The following is an 18,230-nucleotide window of genomic DNA, read 5'->3' as shown; positions in this document are numbered from 1 at the left end:
AGGACACAAGAGTGAAGGCTTGAAAAAGTGCAATCATCAATAGGCTGTGGGATCGATGAGACTGTTAAATCCATTGCTAGAGCTGGGGAAGTAGAGGCAGTGAGCTGAAATGTTCCTTGTATGATTTGGAAGGCCTCCATGGTGTGTTCTCCAACTAACCATACTCCTGCCTGAAGGTCTTTATAAGTACTGTTCTCTCTGCCTGGCGGCACTTCCTTTCCCCCAGATAAGCTCACAGCTTGCTTCCTAATTTGGGGGAGGGGCCTCTGAGCAAAGATTATCTCATCAGAAAGGCCTTCCCTGACCACCTTTAAAATAGTACCTCCTTCGATTATCTCTACCACCATACCCCTGCTTTTTCTTTTTTGGCACTTAATCCATGAGGGGATGTGGGTGGAACACCAAGAGCATTTGCCACACAGTGTACCTCAAATATTTGTTGAATGAAGGAAATATTTCATGAGCGACCTTGATTTCCTTTAAATGGATATGGAAGAAGTGGTGAGGCATCCAAGTCAGGGGACTGGAAAGGAAAAATAGTGGCCTTCGGAAGAGAGTGGAACAAAAGGTCCAAGCTTTTGCAATGGAAAGAACATAGGCTTACAAGCCTAGGCTCCAATTTCAAGATTCACTACTCATGTGACCCTGGGCAAGACCCCTAAGATCTCAAAGCCTCAAATTCCTCCTGTGCAATACGGGAATATACATTCAGAGACCTGAGAAGAGTGAAGAGTGGATCTGTCACAGAAACTATGTCATAAATATTAGTTCACGATTCATTCCTTCCTTTCAATTTTTTATGCTTAAAGTGAGAATAATGTCAACTGCCCCTCCCTGTTTAACTAGGTGAGGATCAAGAGGGCAAAATAACACAACTACCAATACACACCTAGGGTTCTCGGCATTCAAAGCATTGTCATCTGTGGATGTGTCAGTATGCCATGTATAAGTTACATAGCACTAAAGTGTGTGTGTGTGTGTGTGTGTGTGTATATTATTGTGTATATATATATATATATATATAAATTATATATATATATATATACATATATATATATACTCTCTTATATCTCTTCACCTATATATATATATATAATATATGTATCTCTCTGTGTGTGTATATATATATATATATATATGTATATGTATGTATGTATGTCCTGGGGTTTAGAGATATGCATTAGAGATACGTGCCTCTTCCCTCATCTCTCACCCAAACTCTACCTTCTCACCTGTTATTTTTTCCAATAGAGAAACATCTTGTACTTCCTGGGGCAAAGAAGCAATTTTCTGACGGACAGTAGCATCCCCTGATGCAGCATTTTCGAGGTCCTGTAAAGCTTTGATTAGTTCTTCAGTCTGCACAATAAAACACAAACAATACTATTCATTAAGACACATGGCATTTAAAGAAAATTAGTTGGAATTAAATGAGGTAGAGGCAAATTCTAAGAATGAACATTCCTGACATCTGGAAAAACATTGTTCTTAATCCTGGAGCTTATACTAAAGTCAATGATATGGATTCTAAGAGAATGTACAAAGTTAATTTTTCTAACTCCAAGGCAGAACATGAATAAAGTCTACATAATTCTTTAAAAGAGTTTTTTGAAAAGAGCATGTTTTTGACAACATAAAAAAATGGAGTCTGGTTCATATTGCTTAGTGTCAAATGATGCACGATTTCTAGTACAGAATGGTTTTCAGTATAAAGGTATATATGTCAGATGTTTAACAACTGTGTATTGACTGACTGAAATGACACTACCTACTTTAATTCTTTCTTTAATCGGCTTGACAAAATGAATGTAAAAAACATGACATTTTCGATTTTGGCAACCACTCTCAAAATTAAATGTGTCAACTCATTAATTACAAACAAAAGGGGAAAAAAAAAGCGCAAACCAAGAATTCATAGTCTGTATACACCAAAAAGGGTTTTTAAATTATCAGCAAACACAGCAAACTGATATGGGGCAGTCCATGAAGACCCAGAAGTAACTGATGATGTAGATGGTAGTCAGGTTATCCTGAAAGTTGATAATTCAGGCTGTTCTCATGAAAGTTTTTAAATTCAAAGATATATAGCTTAACATTGTTCTCATTTAACCACAGTCTAATTCATTTTAACATAATGCAACTCACATGCTTCCTATTTACAAAGCCCTTTAACACACCCATGTATAAGAAAATCTGTTTTGGGTAAAATGAGAAGCAGTGTAACTCAGTGAGAAGAGCATGGGCTCTGTAGTCAGAGCCAGATTCAAATTAAGACACTGGGTGAGTTGCTAAATCTGCCTTCTTGAGCTTCACTTTCTTTGACTATAGATATGTAGGTAGGTAGACAGATAGACATAAAGACAAAATGAACCAATCACACAGTTCATGAGCTAACAATGCAAATATGTGATTAACAACTCAGTAAACACTAGCTCCCTGTTTTAATATTTAAATAGGTTATAGTGAAGCAAACCTGCTACTGCCACAAAGGCTATCCTTAGAAACTAAAGAGCTGTTTACTTATAAAAATCAACCATGCTACTGGAGACATGCCATGGCAGAGGCCTTCTGAATGTCTCGGCAACGTTATCTACCCTTTTCATAAAAATTCATTTTTTAAGAATATTTTCAATTTCTAGGAGTGAAGTAAAGCCAAATCCACGTACACTATAAAACATAAATCCATACCAGAGTCCTGGCATGCAAAGACAAATGTCAAGCCTACTGTCTTGCAAGCGTCACTAGATGGATCTTGAGCCCAGTGCCCAGAGAGCTACCCTCCAGCGATTCCATACTATTGGTCACCGGCGCCACCTTGTGGCCATCATCTCCTACCAGAGGTCACTTCAAACCACTCTGTATGCCCTACCCTGGGGGTCAAGACATACCAAGAGGGGTCCTGCAGAAGGATCTTGGGGAGAGTAGCTTCCAGGGTAGTCGTCATCTTCCTCCTCTTGTATCTGTTGAAAAGTCCGCTTCAGAGATTTCTTCTCCTCTGTTGCTAGAGGAAAGAAAAAAGTGACAAATTTGAGTCACCATAGCCTGTGTACACCAAATGCTATGCACAATGGATCACACGTAAAAAAGGGCAGGAGGGAGGGCATTTCCAGAGATAGCTAAACATTAACCTTTACGCCAGTTGTTTTAAATTGGTCATGGTCTTACACTACTGAAGAGTCAAAAGGCCTCAGGATGTCATCTCGGATTGACTCACTGAAAAACTACTACTGAAAACAAGAATTTAAAAGTGAAACTTATCGAACACATTTCATTAAAAACCTCCATATCTTAAAAAAAAAAAAGTTAATGGGAGAAATAAAATGGTAAGAAACCCATCAGACAATATAATGAAGCAAGCCAATGTATGCAAGGGTTTAAGGGGATATGCTGCATATGAGATTCTTTATGTTTTCCAGGGTAAGTTCAGAAAACAGTAAAGAGAAAGCCATCAATATAACTGTCAAAAACTCTAAACACAAATATGCTTTAAATTATCCCTTTAAAAACAAAATTTTACCTTAAAATTAAAAATAACCATTATTGAGAAATATGATTGCTATCACTGAGAGATATTACTTAAGTTTCCATTTTAAAATTAACTACTTTGAGGCTAATAAGTTACATTTTTAATTATCTGTACTGTATGCTTTTAAACTGTTATGATCGATGTGTAAATTCCAAAATCACTTTTTTTTGCATCCAATTGAACAATACAAAATAAATGCCAAAAATCTGTGGGATATCAATCTAAATGATAAACTTAGATATGGAAAGTAAAGGAACCACTGGACACCCAGTGTGCCAGGCACTGCAATAATTTAATCCTCCCAACAATTCTAAGATGTAATATTTCCATTTTACAGGAGAGAAAATGAAGACCAGAGAAGTTTAATTTATTTAAAGATATGACTGCAAAATCTGTGCTCTTTCCACTACAAATTATTGAGCACCTGTCAAGAAGAGGCCACTATGCACCTGCCTCAGAACTCTGTGAGTTATAAAAAGAACATTCACTTCTTGCTTAATTAAAATTAAACATTTTCTTGTAGAACCAAAGATGTAGTTCCTGTTTTCTACCTGACACACTAACTGACCAAACTACATTTGATGTGAAAGCCAAGTCAGTATTGTGGATTTTATTTTTTCTTAATGTTTTTGTTTGTTCTACTACAAAAACATTTGCAATCTAAGCAATCCTCATTTTGCATAATTTTATTATGCATGAATTTGTTTCCATAGTTTAGTTAAACACAAGTTTCTCAACAATATGGTTCAAATTTGTTACCATGGCATGTTAACTATGAGTAACTGCATAAAGAACACGCTTCGCTACTAACTTTAGTCCACAAATTACTATGTAAATAAGAGAAGTGCAACATGATCAGTGACTGCATCACTTCTTTCAAGGTCAGTGATTGGTTATTGCACATCTGTTATTCAGTTCACACGCAGACAGCAAAATGGTGTTGTGTTGTCTCCCAGGGATAAAATCCACATGACATTTTGTAAAAATGAATAATCAAAATAAAGAACTGACTGACAAAGATGAAAGAGCAGCAAAGAAACTCAAACTAATGCTGAAAATGAAATCTGAAAGGACTGTCAATGGAGTTGTAGCAGAAACAGCTGTCTGGGGGAATGCTGGCTCTGCCACACCCAACTGGAGATGATCAAGCCGGAGGAACTTAGTGTAGACCAACTTATCAATATAAATGAAAAAAGTGTTGTGATAAAAAGAATGACAATGTCCCAGAGAAAGTGCTGCCGACAAAAAACTTCCTATTAAAGGAACTCTCAGAGACATTTCATGACACTGAAAGCAGAGGATAAAATGTTGGAAGCTGATCTAAACTTACAAAGGAGTATGACAATACACTAAGACAGAAAAGATGCTTGCTCCATATCATAAATTACACATTTTTACAAGCAAGCAATCTAAATTCAAACTACTCTTGGTACATTTGTTAGAAATAAACACGTTAATTCTCCATGTTTCTAACTTTTTATATTATAGAATACTAAATAATTGTTAGTTTTACTGTCTTTTTTGTTTCACGTAACCAACGGTGAGGCTTTAATTCTTTGACAAAAAAATTTAAAGTCACAAAATAGTTGTAAATTTCCCATTGATTATTAAGATCACTTAGCAGTTTCGGCTAGCACGGTCATCTTATACTCCTGCGCTACTAGGCAAAGAAAGAACTGCTGATTTTTAAAACAAAATCTATTATGATATAATTTGCATATGAAATATCCAGCAGTACTTTACTCACAGTAGCTCACTAGTTAGTCTGCAGTGAGTTTTATGACCCATGTAGACAGTTAGTCAAGGTGGCCATGTGTGAGGAACAAAACACAAAAACATAAGTACAAGAGCAAAACACAAAATATATTTTGTTCACTTCCAAACACCTAGAACGCTCAATAAATAATTGTTAAATACACTAAAGAAGGTAGGAAAAATTATAACTCAAATCATTCAGTTTTCTAAATCTCATACAAAAATTTTTATATAAAAACCACACATTATTAAATACCTCAGGGCACTCAGAATCACTGAATTTTGGCACTGGAAGGCCTTAGATAAACCTATGTCTTCGCTTCTCTCGCCTCGTTTTTCATGAGAATAGCAAGGACCACAGGCTGTGGTTTGTCCAAAGTCAGATGGCTCATGAGTCTTAAGCCTGGGTTCTACAGCCAAAGTCATCTGCCTCCTAATTTGGAGTTCCTTTTCCCACCTCAGGCTGCCACTCACTAACAGACTGACACAAAACTGATGCAAATAATTTTAAGGCCATTTCTGTCCTTTGCTATTCTGACGGAAGAGGGTGCACAGGCAGTAACCATTACCATCATACTTTTCCAGTTCTAGACTACCTCCAAGTGGAGGACCTACTGGAAATGAATTATTCATCACTTCACCTGTAGGGCTCCTCCTTTCCTGAGCTACCTATTTCCATCATGAATACTTCCACTGGTCACACCTTCCAAGTACAATGCCATGGAGACCACCAGAATCTCTCCAAAGTCCCAACTTCTGGCAGATTCCACACCTCTGAAGAATATTTTACATATCTCCTCTTTCTGCTCTTTCCCATAGCCTCTTACCAGCGCTCTGCTCCTCATCAAGCCTTGTCCAGACCACTGTCCCATGGTCTCTCTACCTCTAGTTGCTCTTCTTCCAACTTAGACAACACTCATTAAATTAACCTTTCTAAAGCTGAGCTCTCACTCCGTCATGCCTCCATTCAAAAACCTGGAATGGCTCCCCAAATGCCAAGCCTGCTCGTGGTCGAAGTAATATCATCTTGAGCACTCCCTCTCTCTCAGTTGTCGTCATCTCCCTCTAACCCCCACAGTACTTGGCTGTTGCTATTTTGCAAGGCCAGCAGCAGGCAACTGGCCTTACTTCTTTGATAGAAACATTAAGTGTCTTCTTCTTTTACATCTCTATAACACATGGGAAACTGTCAACAGACCTGAGTTTGAAACCTCTTGAATACAGAGGAAACATAGAGCTTGGAAACCCTTGGTGCTATGCCAGAAATGACTATCATTGCGTCCCTTTACACAAACAGGACAGCCTGCCCTGGTAACTCTACCCTGACTCATCAGCACAAAGTTAGCAGTTAGGAGGCCCAATATTCTCAATGTAGTCAAACGGCCATTAAAAATAACCTAGGATACCTGTCAGTCCGATTCCTATGTCTAAATTTAAGGTTAGGCACCCTTCTGCTATCAATCGAGCTTTCGACCAGAGTATTTACACTCCCTTTTTCACTCAAACACTGCTTACAGGTAGTGCAAACACTATGGGTGGCCCAAATCCTATTCTACCCACCAACCTGTCTCTATGTCTCTAAGAGACCTTGTAGTCATCTAGCTTTCAAGTAATCCTGGTCACCTAGGTGTCCCTGGTATGCCTGCTGGAGACCTGAACTGTGGCAGAATTCAGACACTATGGCACACTACAAAATTAATTTTAAGGCAAAAAGTTAGCATGAAGGTTCCCAAATCACATACAAAATGCAGTCATCTACCTGTAAAGCTGGATCTTCTAAAGAATGCACTTAAAATTTTCTGGGCTAAAAAATAAAGAACAAAGAAAAACCCCTAGATTTTATATTACTTTTTATAATGAGAAAAGAATCAGAAAATATTGTTTGCAATAGCTCCCTCATTCTTTGTTCCCTCCCTGCAAAATAATAAAAAACAAAATTTAAAATACATTAAACTTTACTCATGGAAAGAAAAAGATCTGTAACAAGGGGCTGACATTTGAGGCACGGTTCTGAAAGCACTTTTCCTTATCATCTCACTGAGCTAAGTGAGCGGCCAGGTCCAGACTGGAACCCGGGGAAGTTGGTCCCAGAGCTTGTACTCTTAACCACTAGTATTGCACAAAATCTAAGAAACTAAAAATACTAATAAGTCTCCTCCTACTTTTGCTACTAGTTCATATTTAGAAACTCAGAATATTAGATATTAGAACAGGGGCAAATAAAAGTCATGTCATCACCCAATTAATAACATCTTACCTACATGATCTCAAGTGATCCTCTCAATGGCCCTATGAGGTATTAGTATTAACAACCATAATGTACAATGGAAACATGAGGCTCAGAGAGGTCAAATGCTGTACCCAAGGTCACACAGCCTGGAAGTGAAAGAGCTGGGGTTCATATCTGGAAGTCTGATTTTAAACTCCTGCTCTGAATAGCTAAACTAACTATACTAAGGTGCAGGAAAATTGGGTGGCCTGCTTATGAATTCATAGTCTAATTCAAATACATTGAATCCATGTGCTTTCAGGTGAAAGTATGGTATAAAGAACACAAGCTTTAAAGTCATATCGATCTGGGTTTGAATTATCCACTTATCAATTATCCCTAACTGGACAAAATTACTATATCCTTTGAGCCTTAGCATCCTCATCTGAAATATAAAAATAATACCAAATTCACAGAGTAGTTATACAGATCTAAAATCAATTAACATGAAAAGCAATCAGCAGAGAGGCTGATACCTAACAGGTGCTCAATAAATGCTATTTCCATTATATCTGTCTTTCCTTTCTAAATCCCTCTACAACTATAGGACACTGTGTGATTCATGTGTGACTCAACTAAATAATGAAGTTCCATTCAGTTAAACAAAAGCTTGCGTATTCCCCTGAAAAGAGAGAAAACTTTAGAATACCTGGGTCTTGCACCTGGGGAGACTGGTATATTAAATTCAAGAAATCTCCAGTTCTAAAATAAGCTCATGCATTCTCCAATGTTAGAAGAACTGTCAAAGTTCCACAGGAAACTCTTAATTTTAAAGATAAATTCTAAAGTTGTCTGAAAACAAAGAATTACCCATGAATCAAGGCTGAAATATAAAAGGACTATTCAAACTTAGAAATAAACTTCTGGAGGAATCAATATTTTGAAAGTACTGTGGTAAGATATTCTGATAACTCAGGTCCAAAGAAGACAGTGAGAAGACAGAATGGGTTTACTGGGACTAACACACATGGTGGAATCTTCCAATTAGGTGTTTTTGTCTTTACAGAATAGAGAAGGAGAAATTATCTTAGATAAGTATTATCCTCCACACAGAGGAATACTGCCTCTATTGCTGTTAATGTCTAGACACTCAAAAAACTGAAAAACCCAATGGAGCTATTTTCAAATCAGGGCCACAAATTCCCAAATTTGTCTGACTGCTCCCTGTGTGTAGAACTATTTCTCATTCCTCTCTCGCTCTTTCCTATAGCACCTAGCAGAGCTGTGTACTCAAAGCACATTTATGGCAAATGCTTGTCAAATTGAAAGTCAACGCTTAGCTTTAAACATCGTCTTTCAGAGCACTCATACCTACCCAACGGTTGTTTTAAAAAATCAGCACTGTTTACCAATGAACTCTAAGGCAAAGTAAAGAATGATAGATAACTCTCCAACACTGTGCAGATACCTCCAAAGGACACAATACAAACACTATCAGAGTAAGAAACATCTTGCTTTTCAGAAGCTACCATCCAGAGTGACCCCAAAATTGTTTTTTTTATCAACACCAAGTAAAACAACAATGACTTGCATATCAACACCAAGTAAAACAACAATGACTTGCAGTCTGAAAGCACTTATGGTCATTCTTAGAGTCTCTAACCTCTAGTTTCATAGGAAAGTTACCCCACTGTAAAATGCATATAAACTCAGACCTGAACGAGACCATGGAAAGTACACAGTAAAAGACTGCCAAATGAATGCTATTATCGTGCATACTCATCATGGTTGTGTTCTACAGCGAAGACATAAATGAGTACCAGAGGAACATGGAGAGAATGGCTACATGTGCCCAGACGAGCTAGAGATGTCAGGACGTAGCATTCTTGAAGACTGACTTCACCACACAGTGAAAGGAATGAAAGGATATTTTAGGCAGAGGTAATATCAGATGCAAAGAAAGGGGCACCAACAGAGCATCCAGGGGGGAAAGTGTTGGGTATGGCCAAAGAATATGGTATATGCGAGGGAATGGCAGAAGATCTGAAAAAGTAAACTAGTCCATATCACAAAGAGTCTTAAATACTATGTTAGTACTTGGACTTAATCCTTTAGGCAATGAGTACGTGTGCAGTCAGATCAGATCTGTATCTCAGAAACATATCATGCCAATTAGAATTAAACACAATTACTTGAAACCTATATAACTTTATTAACCAATGTCACCCCAATACATTTAATGAAAAATAAAATAAATGAATAAATAAAATGCCCTCCCTCCCCCGCAAAATTAAACACAACTAGAAGTCAAAGAACCAAATAATGTTTGGTCTTACTTCTCTTTAAAGAAAAAAAATAATATAAGCTATTAAAGACTTGGTGAAATTCACAAACATATATGTACACACTTCCCAAAGATATTCTGAGTTCAGCCCCAAATCAATTTTAGACAGCAAGCTGACAATCATCAAAAGTATGGTACAAAACCACATCAATATTTAATGAAACCAAGATCTGAAAAGGCTAAGGGACTTAGCCACGATCCTACAGTAATTAGTGGCAGGGCTAGGACAAACTCTTAATCCAGGGTACTTCCTAGTTCCCCACAACTCTAAACAACTTTGTTGTTCTTTTCCCTTGTGCAAAGAAAGTCTCTGAAAGGCAGAAGAGAGCCAAGGAGAATATAGAGCAGAAGTTAAGGTGTGAGATGATGAATAGCATGAACACTAGAACCAGGCTTACACGCTGCGAGCACTACATAAATTCTCACCATCATTTATGATCATCTCTCTCTGAAGAATCATATAATCGCTGGTGGTTCACAGCAACCCCCACTGCAGCTTTTCATATTTGATTCGAAAGTAGGCAAAGACCAAGAGCTGTAAACATGTGGTGATGTTTCTACCTTTGGGGGGAGGGCTCTTGGAGTCCTCCATAGACAGCTTCAGTTGCTGTATGAACTCGCCGCCATACACACTTCTTTCTTGCCAGATGTTCAGCAATCTTTCTAAAGGTTTTTTACAGCCTTCATCTGCCTCTCTGCCCAGAAAAGACGAAAAGATATATATAAGCTTAAGATTTTTTGGTTTTAATTAGGACAGATCTACTTTAAAAAAAAAAAAAATCAACAACTGACTAAATGATTTACACATTTAAAAACAGAAGGAAGAGTAAGGTACATATTGTGAGAAATGGAACTTGACCAAAAACTACATTCTTCCTGTGGTGCACAGGGAAGAGACATGTTATAGAAGTAATCTGTGTCTTTTATTCCCGTTGAAAGATGGGGCGATTAGGGCGAAAAGCCAATGGCTGATTTTTACAGACAGAATTATCAAAAACTGACCCTATCAATTGTGACAATCATCAAAAGTTTGCTTTTTAAGAAGACATTAATTAAAATCTAGTACCAGACATTCTGCTGGAAATTAAAGTGGGCCAAAACTTTTAGGGGCAGAAAAAAAAATTTTTTTTAACAGGGAATAAATTCACTACAACTCATCAATGCTAACACACTAACACCTCTACATGTATAAATACAATTGTATACACGTATATGCCAAGATTGATCTCAACTTTAAATTAACTACTTCGTAATTATTTTAATTCTGGGCTAGGTCTGTCTTCCATGTTCACACAAAGATGTCTAATAGATAATCTTACAACACACTGAGCATAATACGGTCCTTACTAATTTAGACAGTTTTTTTTCCCTGACATATTACACTCTTCAAACAATATTTTTCAACGAGGTGACTATAACTGCAACTCAGCATGAACCAATGGCTTCCCTAAAATGTCAGACAGCAAGTGGAAGAGTGGGGGAAGACTTTCTGAGAGGAAAACAAGTTCCCTCACCATGCACTTGTTACTGTGAATTTTTCTGATTTGTAAAGCTGGATGTCACTGATCTTATACTGAGTGACTTCAAACAACAAGGGGTACCCTGACATCTTAGCATCTAAGTCAATACTTTTAATTGGAACTTCAAGAAGAAACCATCCTAAATCAACTTAGATGGGAATTTCATCTACCCTTAGTCCCGACAGCACTTTTCTAAAACTTATGTTAACATTCAAGGTGAGATGAGGTTTTGGCCTAATCTGGTTAGACTATGTTACTTATAAGTTATTAGTGGCAAATTTCACCAAACTGGGGTTTAAGTACTAAATCACGGTACACATAAATTAATTTTTTGTTATTATTAAACCTTTTTCTTTGGTGAGAGGTTAGGGTGAGGGGAAAAAAAATTCTACTAATAGTTTATTAAACACAAAGATATGACCTAATTATTTGTGATAAAATACTTTTACTCCATCTTCAAAATATACCTAGAGACAAATTACTTCTCACTTCTTCCTCTGCTATCAGCCTGGTCCAGACAACTATCATCTTTTGCCTGATTACGACAATAACCTCACTGCTGGTCTCTTTGCTTCCACCCCTGTTCTCCTATAATCTATCCTAAAGCTTTAAAAATATAATTCTAGCTCTTGTGTAAAGGCAGATCATGTCACTCTTTTGCTCAAAACTTCCAGTTTCTCCCATTCTCCTTCAGAATAAAAGTAAAAGTCTTTTTAAGGCCTACGAAGCCATTCTCTACCCAGTCCATTATTTCTCTGGCCTCACCTCCTCCCCACCCCCTAAACAGCTACTATGGCACTCATGCCTCAGGGCCTTTCCACTTGAAGTTCACTTTGCCTGGAACCACATTTCCCCAGGTATGGCAAGGCTCATTTGCTTTCCTCTTCCAGGTCTGTATTTACTCACACAGCACCTTTTCAGTGAGTCTTTCCCTAATGTTCCTATTTACACTCTACTCTTACTCAATTTTTCTCCACACAACTTATCTTCTGATATACTATGTAGTTTACATGCTGTTTACATACTTCCCATTTGACGTATTTCCACAAGGGCAGCGATCTTTCCCCCGACTGCTATCCACCCTAGAAGCACTGTATTTGGCTAACTGTAATCTTTTTTTTTTTTTAATTTCAGAAAGGTTTCAGTAAGCCATACAATTATTTAACTTTCGGTAATCATATTACTTACTCTTCAATTCTGTTAGACATCAACTGAGCACTCACCTGCTCATTCGATGAGGTTTTATGAAATACTATGCTTGGAATACAAAGAATTAAGCCTAGGTCTTGACTTCTAGGGCCTGACCCAGTAGCCCCTCATCTTTCTAAACCTTATCTGGGGCTTCACATTCTACCGACACTCGACCATATGTATTTTCTACCCAGAACTTGCTCCCTCTCTGCATGTGCCTTTGCTCATGCTATCTCCTCCCCTTTGAATGGAATCCCCAAAGTAGAATAAGGTAAAGAAGGAGAAGTTATGAGTGATTAAGGTGGCTTAAGTGTATGGGGAGTGTGCAGAAATAGCAGAAGAATCTCGTGGGACAGACTGAATTAGATTACAGAGGGTCCTGAATGCCTTATTAAGTATGTGGCCTTTATCCTGAAGGCAAAGGAAAGTCTCTTATGTGATCAAATGTATGGTTTAGGGGAAAAAAAAAACCCACAATCAAATCATAACTAGTCAGAACTTAATTGGTTGGTACTTTTAACACAAAATCTGTTCTCTGCAAATTCTCCCTTCACATAAACTAATCATGACAATCAATTCTTATCTAAGATTTAGTTAAAAGGGAGGTGAGGGCACAAGGGGCACAATACCCACCCACCCGCCATCCACCCACCATCCACCCATCACCCCTGGAGATATTTAGGACTCAAGACTAAGACTGAGTTAAGTACAGCTTCGGCCATATTATTATACAGTGGAAACTGATGCTCAAACCTTTTATAACCTAGACACTTTCAAGACTTTCATCACTAAAGACTAAAACCAAAAGGAGGCTCTACTTTAATTGGTGAATGTACTTAACCAGGATAGGCTAATTCTTTGAACACTATAGTAAATAAAGGTTTTGCCAGATAAGTTTCAAAGTTACAGATACAACAGTCAAGAAATCTTTCTACTGATGAGGTTTTGCCATAAGTAGCTCCAACAAACACGATGTCACTTTAGCATCTAGAACTGGATACAACTAAAGCAATAAAGTAGTTTTGTAACAGAAGGAGCTCTTTTCAGGTTGTACTAACTCCATTCTAAACTGAGAAATCTTTTAAATGAAAAAAAACACCAAAAGACTGTTTTCTACTCATCCATGAATAAACTAGAAGATGATAATTACATATGTAACTTATTATACTGAATACAATATTTTAACTCTATAAATTTAATCACTGCAAAACTGATCTAAAAAGTGAAAAGTGTCCATTATACACACATGGAACTACTGCTTAGTGTCAGCTAGATACCTGATGCCTTGCCAAGTCATCTTGACGGACCTCTTCTTTCTTTGCAGTTTTTTTCTTTGCAGTTTTAATGGCACTTTCTTGGTACAATCACTCTAATTTCTGTGTTTTTGTCTTATCCTATATGCTGTACAGTAGGTCTACGGCAGCCTCAGAGGAGGAATTCTAAGTATTTCCAATATTTCTAATAGTACCTCATGTACAGCTGGAGCAGAAACATCCCTTTGCAATTGTGCAGAAATGAGTTAACATAGCAAGCCTGAGATGCCTACCCTGAAAAAGGTCTGCTCACAAGGTTGGCCCTTGACGGGCATCTGGGAACTTGGGTTTCAGGAGTGCTTCTGCCATTTCCTGATAAGGGTGGTTTACTGTGGCTAAACTGTGTGTGAATAATAAAGTTTATACTGAACATATGCTTTGTTTCTGGGAGTCTGGAATTTTGGCAAAAGATGCCTGTGACCAACCCTACTAGAAACCCTGGGCACGGAGTCTCTAATGAGCTTCCCAGGTAGACAATATTTCATACTTGTTGCAATAATTTAATGCTGGAGGCATTAAGTATGTCTTGTATGATGCTACTATGAGAGGACTCTTAGAAACTTATGCCTAGTCTCCTCTGGACCTCGTCCCACACACCTTCTCCCTTTGCTGATTTTGCTTTGTATCCTTTCCCTGTAATGACTCATAGCCATGAGCATAACTATATACTGAGGCAAGTCACCAAACCTGGAAATGGTCTTGGGGAGCCATGACACAACACTAACTCCAAATTTATGTCACCAGAAGCTAATTTCCTACTAAGTTTCAGACTACAGGCATACCTCAGAAATATTGCAGGTTTGGTTCCAGACCATAACAATAAAGCGAGTTGTAATCTTTGCTAGTGGAGGGTCTTGCCCTCATTTGTAAAAAAGCAACATTTGTGAAGCATAGTAACTCGAAGCATAATAAAACAAGGTATGCCTGTATTTTATCTATCTGGCATTGCTCCTTGGAATGTCTACTAGCCATCACAAATTTAACATGGCCAAAACAAAACACTTGATTTCCTCTGCCATATTTTCCCCCAAACCTCATCTCAGTAAAGGGCACAACTAGCTATCTACTTATGTCGAAAGCCAAGAAATAATCTTTCCTTTCTCTTTCCCTCACTACTAGCTCCCACTCGACTCCCATAAATCCTATCAGTTTTACATGGGGGTGGGGGGTGGAATCTAACCACGAAGTCAATTAAATGAACAGAAGCTATTATTATCTTCTCACTGCTTCTGAGTCTTAGCTGATGTCATCTCTAGCTTTTACTAGAGCAATACCCTCCCTGCCCCTCCCTTGGCCCTTATAATCCATTCCCCAAATCAAGCAAGAGGGATCTTTAACAATGTGATGGAATATGTAATTCCCTTGCTTAAAACCCTTCCTGACATCTCATCAGAGCAAAATCCTCTCTTCCAAGGCTTACAAGGAATATGACTGGCATCTACCTACCTTTCTGATCTTATCTGGATGTTACTTTTCCCTTTGCTCACTGCGTTCTAATCACACTGGCCTTCATTCTGATCCTCTTAACATGCCAAGATTACTTCTACTTAAAGTTCTCAATGGCTGTTCCTACTTCACATGATTACCTCAAATGTCACTTCCTGAAAGAAGCCTTCTTTCACCATGCTAGACGAAATCCTACTCCAGAATGCCATTCTATTTTACATCCACATAATCGCTCTCTGAAAGTATCTTGTTCATTTATTTGTACTTGCTTGCCTTATTCACTGCTGTTCCCTATTGTCTGGATCAGTTCTTGGTACACAGAAGACACTCAAATACATGTTGAATGAAAAATAAGGGGAATAACTATCTTCGAACTGAGAAAACAAGAAGGCAAAAAAGTTCAGGCTGGTTAACTACACTGCTATTCAAATTTAATGTACTCTATGAGCTTGGCAGCTTCCTGACTTAAGAGGTTTGTTTTTTGGGTATTTGGAGGGGTAGGTGAGTGGAGGGACTGAGGGAGAGAGTAGAAAATGATCATGAGATTCCTAATCAATTTTGGTCAATATTAATAGGTAAATTATCTTTGTTCACCAACTGGCTACAGAAAAGCTATACAAAGGGCACTTCTTACTATTGGTGAAGTGCATGAGGACTGAAGTGGAGTGGCTGGCCTTTCTGTTCTAACAACGGTGGCGGGAGGGTCTTGGAAACACGGAGGTTCCAAATATAACACCCAAAAGGGAGTTAAAAAACTGGAAGGAGCTTGGGAGAAAGGGAGGAGGAGAGAGTGGGAAAAGGAGATTAGTCAAAATTAAGTATTTTTTTTTAATAAAAAAGATCAGGTTTATTTTCCCCACATTGCCATAGAATCTGCCAAGACCTTTTTACATTTCCTCCCAGATAGGTTTTAAGATGTTACCAAGTAGAAAAGAAAATTTCAATCCTGGCATTACCCATTATTCTTCTCCCACCCCTTTCTATTTACCCTTTTCTGGTTTGGGGGCAGCTAACGATTATTGTTCAATTTTTAAATAAAAATGTTATATTTACTAACCCTACAGGGAACTATTTTAGTCAATTACCTATATTCTAAATCGATTAACTTATTCATCAAATATTTACTGAATTGCTCTCTGTGCCAGGGCAGATCACAATGTTGCCCAGCTCCTAGACACCACCATTCACACTGAAGCTACATAAATGGTATTCTCTAAAGCTATGTAATGCAGCAGAGCTGGTGCCAGACATTTCGCTCTGTGCTTGGGATACCGCAAAGAACAACAAAAAAAAATGGTCCTTCTCTTCACAGAGTTTATAATTTAGTAAATCCCCATGAAGGAGCAAAGACCATGGATTGTTCCCAGTACTATGTACTTTCAAACATACTGTTTTACTTTAGCCTCACGTTAGCCTCACAACCTTAAGGAGATAGGTGGTGTCATTCTCTTTTAAACCATTAGGAAACTTGGGCTCAGAAAGCTAAGTTAACACATCTGAAGTCACTCAGTGTTGGGAGACAGAGCTACAGCCAACATCTAAGAAACTAAACTAAATCTCCTCAAAACAAGAAAATGTCCATCTCCAATTTTGGATAGCTACTCTGGTAGTTTGTTCTAAGCTTACTCTGTTGTGAGGAGTCAGTATTATTCAAGTTCTTAAGATATCCTGCTTCTTCAGTGTCTGTGTCCACCAAAAGAGCCAGCTATGTAGTAGACAAACAAAATAATGTTTCCCATCTCTAGAAAGCTAGATGTCATTGCCTTCTTTTTAATTTTTCATTTTATTCCTTCAAATGTTTCAAGTCTTTCATGGAATGCCAGACTTATTTTCACATTTAAGATCTTTTACTCACACTTTAGACCACCAAACAATTTTTATTATTTAACTCAACAGTCTCCTTTGTGCCTTTCTCAATTTCCTTTGCAAAGATGTTTATCTTTATATGTTTACTTAGTAATATTCTAGTAAAAAATAGTTTTTCTCTGCTCCTCCTGGGCAACTAATTTCTGTCTGCAGAAAAACTATTTTTAAATGAATGAGAATGATTTATAAAACTTTTAATCGAATGTAAGTTTTCTGTGATATTAGCTATATGTGTGCTCTGTACTCCAGTCCTGTTACAAAACATGATAGTGGCAGAGACTTCATGTGATATAGCCAGAGCAAATATCTACTTTCCACACTAGTAATTATCTTTGCAGTTACAGTAATGTCTACTATTTCTAGTAAACCAGACATCCAGACATCCAGATGGAAGTAAGTGAAACTGAAGACATAAGCAACGAATTTCTTGCTAATAAGATTTTGTTACTGGAAGGTTTCCTTGTGCTACATGGCTTTGTTTCTGACCATAAGCTAATGAGGGGCAATTCAGCCAAAATAAGAAAAATACCATATTAAAGAAATGCATTCAATGAATGAAATACATCTAGTAAGAAAAGATGTACTTCAAGTGCTAGATCCTCTCAATACATCAAAATGTTTACATGCCTGAGAGAGTTTTTAAGGGCCTAGCAAAACAAAACCATAATTTGGCCTCTGCACCACTGTGTAAAACACATCTTTGTAAAGTATAAGTTGTCAATTTACAAAGACTACCTTGGAAAAGAACAAAAAGGAGGAAAGGTAATGTATTTAAAAACAAAACAGAACATAAAAAGAGACAACATACCTGGCAACATGAGAAAAAGCATCCACAAGGACAGATTCAAATTCTCTAGTGAATTCAGGTCCTTTCCTTTTACTGTTTTGGATGACATCATTTGCTAAGTACAGAAAAGTAAGCTTTCTATTTGATTTGGCTGGAAAAAAAAGGGAAAAAATAGATAATTTAAAACTTACACCAAGGAAATTCCCAATTCCCAATTCTTCTGCCCTAAGCTACTCCTAAAAAAAACATTAAGATAAGCAGTATCTACTTGAG

At 37.6% G+C, this 18,230-nt stretch overlaps 1 protein-coding gene across 3 annotated transcripts in view; it reads right to left on the bottom strand.

Moving 5' to 3' along the window:
• The window catches only part of RPRD1B (regulation of nuclear pre-mRNA domain containing 1B), a 52,370-nt gene that overhangs the window by 25,491 nt on the left and 8,649 nt on the right, over nt 1-18,230 (bottom strand). For 2 of the 3 annotated variants that reach the window (XM_039864313.1, XM_039864312.1), the window contains exons 3-5: nt 10,396-10,529; nt 2,889-3,001; nt 1,233-1,359 (exon numbers count right to left, since the gene is read on the bottom strand). In XM_039864313.1, coding sequence (XP_039720247.1) covers nt 1,233-1,359; nt 2,889-3,001; nt 10,396-10,529 — 374 coding nt within the window. The remainder of the gene's footprint in view (nt 1-1,232; nt 1,360-2,888; nt 3,002-10,395; nt 10,530-18,230) is intronic. The other variant, XM_039864314.1, reaches the window with a different exon arrangement.

This window comes from Pteropus medius, unplaced genomic scaffold (assembly GCF_902729225.1).
Source record: "Pteropus medius unplaced genomic scaffold, Ma_sr-lr_union100, whole genome shotgun sequence".
Classification (NCBI taxonomy): Eukaryota; Metazoa; Chordata; class Mammalia; order Chiroptera; family Pteropodidae; genus Pteropus; species Pteropus medius.
The sequence above is the reverse complement of the archived record's forward strand: the minus strand, read 5'-3'. Positions and strand labels throughout refer to the sequence as shown.